This window comes from Drosophila nasuta, chromosome 2L, assembly GCF_023558535.2.
Source record: "Drosophila nasuta strain 15112-1781.00 chromosome 2L, ASM2355853v1, whole genome shotgun sequence".
In the NCBI taxonomy this organism is placed as follows: domain Eukaryota; kingdom Metazoa; phylum Arthropoda; class Insecta; order Diptera; family Drosophilidae; genus Drosophila; species Drosophila nasuta.
The window spans coordinates 2,500,959-2,513,506 of NC_083455.1; the positions used below are offsets into that span (position 1 = coordinate 2,500,959).

The following is a 12,548-nucleotide window of genomic DNA, read 5'->3' on the forward strand; positions in this document are numbered from 1 at the left end:
CTAAGCTCTGAAGATGTGGTATCCTTTGGGACTGGTGATGCTGCTTAACTGGAGTCCTATTTCGTTGGCACAGAACAGCAGTGAACCGCCGTTGGGCAAGAATTGGGACGACAATGACGATGACAATACTCCCATTGGCAGCGAGAAGGAGCTTTCGGATTTAGTGATCACCACAGCTCTGGGCAAGATTCGAGGTACCATATTGCCTTCACAGGCTGGACACAACTTCTACGCTTTTCGAGGCATACCCTATGCCAAGGCGCCCGTGGACAATCTACGTTTCAAAGCGCCTGAGCCGATTGAGCAGTGGTTTGATATATTCGACGCCACCTTTGATGGACCCAAGTGCCCGCAACCAGGACTTTTTAGTGAGGATGTGAGCGAGGATTGCCTCAAGCTGAACATCTACTCTCGCGAATTACCCAGCGAATCAGATCCGAATCCAAAGAAGCCCGTCCTGGTGTTTATACATCCTGGTGGCTTCTATTCCCTTTCGGGTCAGAGCAAAAACTTTGCAGGTCCGCAATACTTTATGGACCGCAACCTAGTGCTGGTCACATTCAACTATCGCCTGGGCACACTTGGATTTCTTGCCACGGGAACTGAACAGGCGACAGGCAACATGGGTCTTAAGGACCAAGTGCAGCTGTTGCGCTGGCTGAAACTGCACATCTCGCGTTTTGGCGGCAATCCCAATGAGATCACACTACTAGGCTATGGAGCTGGTGCTATGGCCGTCACCCTGCACATGGTATCACCCATGTCGAGGGGTCTCTTTCATCGAGCCATTGTGATGAGTGGCGCCGCAACTGGTCAATGGTCGCCACCAGAACACCAAATGGATGTGGCAAAGAAGCAAGCTGCGTTGCTCCAATGCACAACAGAGAACATCAATGAAATGCTCAACTGTCTTCGTGGGGTAAATTTAAAAGTAAGCCCAAGTCCTCACATTTTGATTATCTGCAGTTGTTCACTTGCAGAAACATTATCTGGAATATGCGAACACGCTGCCTCACATGTTTGACTTTGCACGCAATAATCCATTGATATTGTGGAAACCCGTCATAGAACCGGACTTTGGGCAGGAGCGTTTCCTCATCGAGGATCCCGTGCGAAGCTATCAGAACGGCGATCACATGAAGATTCCCATTATAACGGGCATGACGAAGGATGAGTTCGTGGGTCCAGCCATTTGTGAGCATGTAATTCCTTGACCATGAGACCATGAGTTCATTCAAACTCTTTTTTTGTCAGCCATCCTGCAAAGTCCGTCCCTGCTGACTGCCTTCAATGAGAAGTTCGACAGCCTAGCTCCCATCTGCTTCCTGTACAATGCCAGCAATCCTCGAGCGCAGAACATCAGTCACGAGCTGAGGCAGCAATACTTTGGCCAGGAGCTCATTAGTGCCAACAGTTCGCTGACGTCGCTTGCTTCGCTCTTCTCGGATGCCTTAACGGGATTCAGCGTGCATCGATTTGTTCACCTGGCAGCCAGGACCACCAAGGTGTACTACTACCGCTTCTCCTATCAAGGTACTCGCAGTCACATCCATTATCCGGAAGATGCGCCGTATGGCGTGGTGCACCACGATGATCTCATGTATCTATTTGTGGAGCCCTCAATCAGTCGCATGTTCACTGAAGATGATGCTGAGTTTCGAATAGTGAATATCATGACACGCATGTTCTCGGCCTTTGTCTACAAGGGTGACCCTAATAAACCAACTGATCTGCAACTACGTGAGATTCGCTGGAGACCATTCAGCTTCAAGAAGCGCTACTATTTGGATATTGGCAATGAGATCGTTCTGCACGAGGGTCTCAACTCTGAACGCTATGAGCTTTGGAAGCGTTTGTTTCCTCTCAGTTGGCGTCGACAGTCCAAGGATCAGTGATTCATCTGAGATGAGGGTTTTCATAGCCTGTGTACCCTACTGTACTTCGCATTGCATTTAAATTAAAGCAATTTCACAATTTACATTTTAAGTTTGAGTTTTGCTTAACAATTATTTCCCTCTTTGACTGCTGCTTCAGTTGCCAGGCGATAAACCAATTGGCATAATTTTCAGTTCCAATTCCAATTTGATGTCTCTCCATAAGTTGTTTATGTTTTGTTTCTCGGCTTTCGGTAGCTATGCGTGTCATCACAGTGTGGGTGCATATATTATATCTATTAGGGCGCTCGGCACTCTGCGCTCGATGTCGATAGCATTGGTACGAGTCCGCGTGGAGATCGCGTGCCATTCAATGCAGAGAAAGAAATTAGGAGGGAGTTGCATAAAAAGAAACAGCCGATTTTAAACATTCTACAGAATCGACAATGCTATGTTTTTACATAAAGTCTATATATTTATTTACAAAATTAAATCACTGAAGAAATATGAATATATTACTTACTTTTGGTTCTGTAATTTTATTCCCAATTGTGTTAATCGCATAACAAGGAAAACATAAAAATAAATATACGTTTCGATCAGGTCAACGATCTTTTTATGGTCTTGCTGCCTGCCTTAATTTGTTCCGATTAATTTTTTGATCGACAAAACCGAATATTGTAAGAAAAGAGTATCATTAGGATGATTATTATTGTTACTCTGAAAGCAATTAATATATTTTATAGCTGTTTTGTTAATGCAACTAAGTATTTAGCAATCACTATTTCTCCCTGGAGAATTCTCATGTTGAATTCGCAAAATCATATATCAAAGACATCATTACTTTTTTTCGGTGTACGTTCAATGCCACACACACGTGCTTAGTCGACACGGCACACAGATGTTGCTCTACCAAAAAGTTACCCATTGTTGCATTTGTTTTCGGCACTCGCAACCTATTTTCATTTTTATTGCTCTTATCGGAGTTTGGTTACGCTTGACAGCATGACAATGTCAAAAGCCGACCGCCTCATCACCATTACCATCCTCATCAACAGCAACGTCGAATTGGACTGTTTGTATCCTGCACAGACAAAGTCGACTCATTAGCATAGTCCAACACATGACGCCGCCAAGCATGTTGAGAGTCAGCGAAATAGGGAGAGACAATGCCAATTGGGAAGAGTTTTGAATTCCGACAGGGCAATGAGTCACGCCATAGCATCATCACATCGCATGCTTCCTGCGAGGGTGTATCCAGGGACGACCCAGTTGGACTCTCTGAGTGAGTGCAACATATTCGTAATATATTAATTTATGCAAATTGCCTGATAGTGCGGTTTGGCTTGTGCCTATCTGCAGCAATAGATCAGTGTTATAGTGTTGCAGTGTCGCAATGTTGCAGGGTTGCACATTTTGATCGTTTCCACTTTAGTTTTAATTGTTTGGCTTGTCATCACGGCATATGCCACATGTCTGCCCATCTACTGACCATTTTTCTAACTGTACAGCAGCCGCACGTTTAAATAATTTGTTAGGAAAGGTATTCCAATTTCCATGGAAATATTTCGTATAGTGAAACTATGAAGATTTTGATTTCCACGAAATTGCAGCGCAAATAAAGTTGTGAGTTTCCTCTCAGTCGCAGCCTTCACCACAAGTCGCTTTCCTACTTACTTCTCCCACCTCTGCCCCACTATCAGATGGAGCTGGCCTTTCCCATTCCCATTTCCATTCCCGCTGTGACTGCAGAACGTACGAAAAGAACGCATCCACACGATTCCGAGACTGTCTGACTACACTCTTTATTGACTGATGGAAATCGCTCAAAACAAAGCTCTATTGAAAACTCCTTGGCCACAAAATGTAATTAGATTCTCTGCCAGGCTCCAGAAAGTCTGCGTTTGTCGCAGTCAAACCAAAGACTTCTCCTAGTCGACTTCGACCACAAGCAGCTTTGCAACAACTTCCTTTTGTGGTTTCCTAGACGACACGTGTTTCGCACTAGAGATGAGAATGACCTAACAAAATACAAAGTATCAAAGCAAAATAGAATGCATCATCAAAATTTCTTATAAATGCACGAATACTATAATTAATATAATAGAAATAAAAACGGAATGTTAGCTCGAGTAAACAAAGGTAGGCTACTAAGTGAAAATGCAATAAGAGGTATTTGGTATTCGTATATCTTCAATGGCCAACTCGAACTACGTTGGTAAGTACGCGACACGTCCATCTCTAGCTGGAACTCCTGCTGTCAACATCAATGCGCAAGAATCTCGGGCTTACAATGAAGTTGTCTGCGCAATTGACACGCGATAAGCTCAGGCGCAGTCGAGGCACAAGTTCAGCAAGCGCGCGCAAACCAAAAGCAAAGCAATCTCTCTCTCTCTCTCTCTCTCTTTCTAGGCTTCAGACTTACATAGAAAAATTTGCAGAAACATCACAAAACTCATAAATAACAACAGCAGCAAACTGCCACAGCAATGGCAACAGTAACAATCTAGGTGCCAACTGTATGGCAGAAAGTGTCCACCAGGTTGTCTGGGTCTGGGCCAACAGAGCAAACAGTCAGTTCGTTGTCTTAGACCAGTCTTCGGTCCCAGTCGCAGTTCTCGATTCTTTTTTGAGTTTTTTCGTATCTGACCACTGACGATAATGTGCATTGCAATTCACAATTTATGACTCACTCGGGCAAGTTGCAACGTCTAGATGTTGAACTTTGTCTTAGTTGTTGCAACTATGCCAGGTATTTATTGGGTTAAGCTCAGTCAGAGGTAGATGATCATTGGCATATGTATTTTCAGTTCGTGTAGGAGTGAGAAAAATTTATTAATGAATGTACTTAAGTGGGTTAATCCTAAAATTTGATATCTTCGATGAATTTTTGTAATTCAAAAATAGAAAATAAAAACATATACTATGAAGAATTGCTACATAGGTACTTATGTTTTATACATGATTTTAAAAAAATTTAAAAAATTATGTCTTCCGTTGTAAAACTCTTTATAACTTATAACTTTATTAAAAAGTAAAAATTAAATTAATTAAATTAAATTAATAAACTTGCAAAGAAAATCAGAAATTATTTCAAATTAATGTTAGTTACTAGAAAAAAAGTATATAGAGAAAGCTCACAACAAAATATTTCTAAAATTTCTTTTGAAATTCTTTCCAGAAGTACATACTAGAATAAAGAAAATTAAATTTATAGAACTTTTCAATATTTAATTTATTAATATATTTATGATATATCATATTCTTATCATGGTAAATGCTTTCGTGTAATATATTGAAAATTTCGCCATGTCTGTCAATATGTCAAATATTGACCTAATAAGCGGCTAATGATCAAGTGAAAATCCTTACGATTTTAACTGCTTCTTCCGAGTCACGACGTAAAGCTATACAAAGGCTCACAAGATCTCAGCTTGTCAAGAAACCTAATCCTAGGCGCAAGTCAAGGATGTCACAGCAATTCGTTCTACTAGCGACTACTCTGAGCACACAGCACTTCTTAACCAATCATTAACCAATCATTTGATTAGTTGAGTAATGTATGTTATATGAACATTTCAATGCATTACAATTATTAACAATTACTTGTGAGTAATAAATTACAAAATTATATGTTTTATGATAATATTCCCAACTATGTAAATGTTGTACTAAAGATTTCATACTGTCGAAATGCTTAAAAGTAACAAAATTCTGAAACCATTTTCTTAGCTCAAATAGTTTCAGCACTTATTCATGCTGATCCTATTTTTAATAAAGCTCGATTTAAATTTTCTTAAACGTATTATCATAAATATATTTTGTGTCTAAGGTTTCAGTTGCCACCTTATACAAGAAAGCAACGTGGTAATAATTTAAGAAAAAATGCATGTAACATATTGTAGTCAAACATTCTCGATTTACATTTTTCCAACAATTTTAGCAGCTTTTTATAAAAATAACTACAAATATATCTTCTTAATATTTGACATTTAAATCCGGGCTACCCACAATTTGCGAAATAGGTCTAGTTAGTCAGCATAGTCGCGTGAATTCCAAATCTGCCCAAGGGGCCGTCACCCACATGTTAAATTATGAGCTACTTATTATACAGTTAAAGAATGTATTTTCTTATCGTACAAATATGGTTCGAGTTTTATATTATCAAAATTTATGGAATGAGAGGTGAGTAGGGAATTTGAAATGCTATAGCTGTTCTGAAGCAGAGGCGAAAATAAAGTGGAATGAGGCGTCCATTTGGGGTTGATATCCTAATGAAAACACATTGATAAGCTCGCGAGAAAACCATTTGCAGCAGCCTCATCATCAGTTTTAATAATTTGTCCTGATCCCGTGGCGTTGCATATTGAAATATGTTGAAAGTATTTCCTGCTGCCATGAGGCAGCTTTTCCAATGTCGCGTGCCGATCGCAAGCTGCGCTAAAAACTCATCTCATGCTGTGGGCTGCTCTGTGACGTTGATCTGTCAGTCATCTGGCAACAGAATGATACCTCCTGTAGTCCCCTGATCCAACCTAAAACAATAATATAGTGAAGTCGCATCCCATATTGTCTCTCTTTCGTTCGTTCGAGGAATCTCTGTGATGAGTCTTCCTTCTGTCTATCTGTCCACCTTTGGAGGGAGCAATGATGTGTGACGTCTACTTTCTGTTGTCATCGAGGCATCGTATTTCACCAATAGTAGTAGCTCTTCACTGTTTATTTATGTACAGCTTTCAACTTGAATGTTGATGATGGATCGTGTTGCACGACGTCGCTTATTGACTAACTGACAGAGGGTGGCGCCCCTCACTGCACCCAGAGGGTTGCTTAATACTTGCTATACTGCTGGACAGTTTATCGGTGTTGTTCCTTAATACATAGTGATGCCTTTTAGCATCTAAAAAAAATAAGATAAATACAATAGCTACTACACGGAAACAATTATTAATAAATAAGTAGAAAATTGTTAAATAACTAATAAATGAATAATAAAGCTAACATAAATTCTCGAATTAATCTTTTATAATTGAAATCTAGAGATCAGTGTAATTGCTCACAGCTCAGTTAGTTGAGTTGACGCGAATTCATTCTTCACGTGATCTGTGGTTAAGTGTATTTAGTTGCAATTAATGCTAATTAAATAATAATAATAATAATAATAATAATAATAATAATAAACGGCATAAATCGCATATTCACTGAAATGAAAAGATAATATATTTTACTCTTTACTTTAAATGCCATTTTGTATTAAACATTAAATCTGAAGTTAAAAAGATCGGAATTAACGATTTTTACATATCTATTCCCGATTTTGTTGTGTTATTTATATATTAACTTTTTATTTTTTAATTTCTTAAGTTTATTAATTAATTAATTATTACATAATAAGTAAATATTGGTTTCAGCTTCAGTCGATTTAATACTTAATCTTTACATAATATACTTTATACATTATCGCCACATTGTTCACATGCACATCAATTTAAGTAATTTCGTTCTAAATTTAAATCAAAGGCCTTGAATTGTTAAATCAATTGAGTTGATAACAGCACATTTCAATTACGCTTTAATTTGCGGTTTCACAGCATTGCTTCTGACTCAATACAGTTCGATAGCGTATTAGCAAAGTAGAAGCTATACCCAAAGTAGAAGCTATACTCGTATTTACTGATTATTTGTAAAAAGCAATGTCAGATACCCCTTTTAAGGTATCTAGCACACAGTATTCCCCGGTTAGCCCTTGCATTCCTGAGCCCGCGAGTTATTTGTTTTAGTTTTGATAGATGGAGAAGTGGCAGAGTAACATATATATAGGTAACGAGCATGTCAAAGATTCAAGATTCTACTGGTAGAGTCTGTCATCAGGATGAGCTCGTGATCATGTCGATCGCTGACAAATTATTCTTCCATGTGAAAGTTGCAGTCCATGGTTTGATTGATGTTGGCAACAGAAACTAAATTGATATAAGGTTAACTGTCAACAGTTTTGGGGCCGTTTAACTAATTGCTCAATAAAGAACACATAGCTCTGACTCAGTCTGTGGTCGTCTCATCAGAACAAGTGCAGCGCGTTGAGCTTGCGTGGCATGCACCATGAGATGTTGTTATTGCTGCTGCTTAAACTGCTGCCCCAAAGCACTTCTCAGGCAGCAGGTACAGCGACTCCAGTGACTATTAATCATAAATTGTAGCACAGCAAATACAATTTCATTAATTTGTAGCAAAACACACAAAAAGCAACAAATGGAAGGAAAACCACACCCGCATGCCATTATGGAGAGTTTCCCACGAAAGCAGAAGCAGCAGCTCGTCATGTTGACCAAGGGCCAGGCCCAGAGACTTTGTACCCTATACCCTATACCCCGGAACCCCCGGATCTGACCCGACCTGGCGCCTACATTAGCGAAAGCCGCAATGGCGCTCATTTGGAGTTAACAATGAACTCAGGTTCAGGTGTTCAAAAGCATATTAGCCAGTTCAAGCACGTAGCTCGGGAAATGTACAAAATCAAAAAAAAAAAAAATGAAAACAAGGTGAAAATCTATAAAGAGTTGCCTGTTGGCAGTCGAAATTGGAGTTGGAATTGTAAGCACGAGTATCGCGGCTGCAGTTCACGTGAAGACAGCTGCCGATTCCACGGCAGCAACGTGCGCCCTCATATTGCAACTCAGCGACAACGGCAGCAACAACGTCAACCACGTAATCAACTTACAACACATCAGCCTGGTCTCTCTACCAGTCAGACTCTCCGTTTCCCTGTCTGTCTGCCTGTCCGAAATAGTAAACATCCCTTTGTATCCTATCTGTAGGCAGCGTGGCAAAGAGCACGAGAGAGAGGGGGGAATAAATTGCAACAATTTGAAGAGTATTACAACCCCCAGAACGGAGCGGAACCAGAACCAGAACCAGAAACATATTGAGGGTGCTCGCTCTAATGTTTGGTTTCATTAGTCCTAAGCGACAAATCAAACAGTTTGTGGCAGTTTTTCCTCCGCGTCTTCCTCTTCCACTTTTTTTAGATTTCCCGTGCGTTGTTTACACTCATTAGTTGGGTTCTCCGGATTGTCACACCCTCTCTCTGACAACTAGCATACGTTATGGAAGGGCGCACAGATTTCTCTCTATAAGACGAGAGGACACGGCCTGGTTGAGGGTGCTCACTGTGGGGTGCTCATATTGCTCTTATTGTTGTTGTTGTTGTTACCATTAATAATCACATTTGACAACAACAGCAATAGCAACAACATGAACATTGACAGAAGTTGCTCTTGAAAAACTGCAAACAAATATTGGTTCTGCTTTTGTTAGTCTGTTTGGGCAGGCAACACTTAACACGCCTGTAATTATTGGCCCATTCCGAATGAGTTTTCTGGGTGTTGTCGTCGTCTATGATGATTGTGCTTTTTATGGGTTTTCGATTGGTTCTCCGAGATTATCTACTAAACAACATTGATGTGTGGGCGTTGCACTTGATTGACTCTGTTGTGGTATTTGATTGCTTTGAAATGGCTACCCATAAGCTATCTTGAAATGTCCATTTAGTTGTAAGTGTTTACACCATCGAGAGCATAATAATTAGTTCATTATAAATAGATTTTTTTCTGGTTTTAATAAGTCCATATTTTTAGTTTTTTCATGGGTATATATATTTAAAAAAAATATATAGACAAAATAAAGAAATTGACAGCACTTGTTATGTTTGCCCGCAGATCAAGTTTGTTTAATAATGTTTTCCACGCCCACTTTCTCCCCCGCAAATCGATAAAAATCGAATAACAAGCGTAATTTTCAAACTAGCGTTGCGGTTTGTAGTACACACTATATTAACTATATTTATTATTCCTGATTATCAAATAAAATTAAGAAATAAAAATTGTAGTAGTTATTAAAGTTATTATTATGAGCAAAAAAGCCTTCTTTCTATGGGACATATGTACATATGTAGTTGCTTTGACTGGCAATCTTGTATATTTGGCACTCTATGGTATATTTTGAATATACTACTGTACAATATACCTAAAAAAGACTTTGGTGTATTTTAGTTTTTTTAGTATATTAATTTGGTATACTTTAAAATTTATACCGCACTATTTTTTTTTAATCAAAGTTTTTTTATTTCTTTCATAATTTGTCAAACGAACGCAACTGAACTTAATTTTAAAACTTTCCAAAAGTTTATTAAAATTATAATTTGTGTCTGGATTTCTAGATAGTATATATTTCCAAGAACTCAGCTGATTTCGATTTCCCTTCGGCTTTCTTAAGAATTATATGGAATATCATTATTATGTTATGATTATTGTGGACTTCTAAAATTAATCTTTAGAAGTCCTTTCGTTATTTATGACTTACCTGTAAGCCCGATTTCTCAACCGGCTTTCAAAAATAGGAGCTCTGATATAAGGCAGACAAAAAGTGTAACCATAAAGTGAGGGTGGTCCATCTTATTCTCATCAGCATAAACATTAACGCCATTATTAACAAGGGGCCAACCAACAACAAACAAACAAGCAACAACATGCATAATTATGATTGGGTCTCAGGTTCCCCAAAATCACAATCAAGTTGTCGTTCATGTTGTTGCTGTTGTTCTTGTCGCTGTCGCTGTTGTACGTTGTTCGTTGTTGTTGTTGTCTGTCGCTGGGGCTTCAAACAAAAGCGACGATATCAGAATGAGCGTACAACAAAAGACACTCAAACGGCGACCACACACAATCGACACACACACAGCCTCACATGTCATGGAGTAGCCAACGATGCCGCCTGTGACAGACAGCGAGACAATGGCGAGTGGCAGGGAGCGAGTTTTTTGGGGGCAGGTCAGAGAGTGTGCGATACACAACAACACTAGCACTCACACTCATATGTGAACATGTATGCATGTAGTTGTGCTCTACACTTTGTATTTGTTTATCGAATAATCAAATTGTTTATCGGGCTCAACTAAGAAGTGAAAAAAAGGCAAAACAATTAATTTGAGAGCCGTTTGATGTGAACACTTTCACCACGACCCAAAGGCATCGGGAAATGGAAGAAAGCAGAAATTCGAAATCAGAAAGCGGCAAGGGAGAAAACAGTCGAGTGTCCTTTTGCCTGTTTTGTAAATTACGTTTGATCTTCCTTGTTGTTGCTATCTGTTGTCTTGTTTAATTTGGGATTTGTGTGAGCCTGGAAGCTGATACAAGTGCACCCCTCCCTCTCAGGACAATCATCATTAATCACGGCAATTTTAATTTATATGTTCTTATGTATACAAATTAAATTAGGAGTTCTGACTCAACTGTCATTCCTCGTTTGATTCTGTCGAGGTGTAGGCGCCGTTTCACGTAATTAATTATTTAGAAAACTTCTAAAAATACATTAAAAATTTTGATTACAACTGTTTATTCTCAGAAAAATTTAAAAAAATAAGATATGACTGAATGATTTGACAAGAGAAGTAGAATTACAAAAAAAAAGTCTCGCACGCAAATTTGGAATCTCGAGCCCCTGCAATTTTTTTAAGATCTTTGTTGATCAACTTGACGTTTTCGAGTTTACACAAAATGCAAGGCTGTCTTTAATTACCGCTTAATATCATACAATGCCACAGTCTTTTCGTTGTTTTGCATTTCCACGAATATTAATCGATGGATTCAAGGTGGCAAGCTCGAACAACCCCCCGGAAAAAACAGACGATTGTGAAACTCGTTCCAGGCGTTCAAAATTCACTTAAATGCTAAACAAATACATATATTGTTTACAAATTTTTAAGCACGATGCGCCGGCTGTCAGTGCCTGTCTGAGGCTTCCCAGAAAAACCAACAAAGCCGCTGCAGAGAGCTCTCTTCGCTCTCCACTCTCAATTTGTATTGTCATTAGCGATTATGGGCATAGTCTCATCGTGATCCTGGGACGGGGGCGTAATATGATATGTTGACAAAACGCATAAAGGAGGTGGAGAGATAGACGGACAGTCGAACATTTATATATTTCGATCGCTGACAAACCTATAAAACATTTTCGAAACGGCGCTACTTCAAAATGTTTACTCCTTTTGCAGGCGTCCTGCCGTCCATTGTGCACTCCATAAATACGTAATCAAAACCGCAGCCGATGATGCCACAAAAAAAAATAATGATGAGGGGAGAAGGACAGAGCGAGGTAAACGGGAGAAAGGAAAAGAGCAACGATCAAGGACCACGTTTTCATTTGAAATATGTATAGTATGTGGCAGAGGCGTAGCGAAAGTGAAATCGAGACAGAGTCCATACCGGCAGCTGGAACACCTTCGCACCATCATCATCATCAAATCATCATCATCATCTTCTTGATCCTTTGACTGTGGCAGGCTCTGTTGTTAGATGGTGGCACAAAGAACCAGTCGAAAGTCAAAAGGGGCACGCGCTCGTCTGCTCGTCTGCACTTCTGCTCGTCGACTCTTCTGTTCAACCCCAGTGCCCGGACCTAGACATTGTGACTGATCGGCAACCGGGCTGCCTTCTCCCGTCTCTGGTCTAGACAAACCGCAGACATAAGTTTAATAGACTTATTGTAATTGAGTCACAAAAGCCACACTCGATATCGAATCACAACTCTTTCACCTTTTCCAGCTGCTTTGCTCGAAAAGGTGTTTGGTATTTGTTGTGTGTTTGGTGTTTGTTGATTTGAGGGGAAATCCAAAGAAAC

The 12,548-nt window shown here is 39.5% G+C and overlaps 1 protein-coding gene across 1 annotated transcript; it reads left to right on the forward strand.

Moving 5' to 3' along the window:
* On the forward strand, positions 1–1,978 carry LOC132794918 (carboxylic ester hydrolase). The gene is made up of 3 exons (XM_060805222.1): positions 1–919; positions 981–1,194; positions 1,255–1,978. The coding sequence occupies exons 1-3, from the start codon at positions 14–16 to the stop codon at positions 1,893–1,895; spliced, it is 1,761 nt and encodes a 586-aa protein (XP_060661205.1). The 5' UTR covers positions 1–13; the 3' UTR covers positions 1,896–1,978.
* The last annotated feature ends 10,570 nt before the right edge of the window (positions 1,979–12,548 follow it).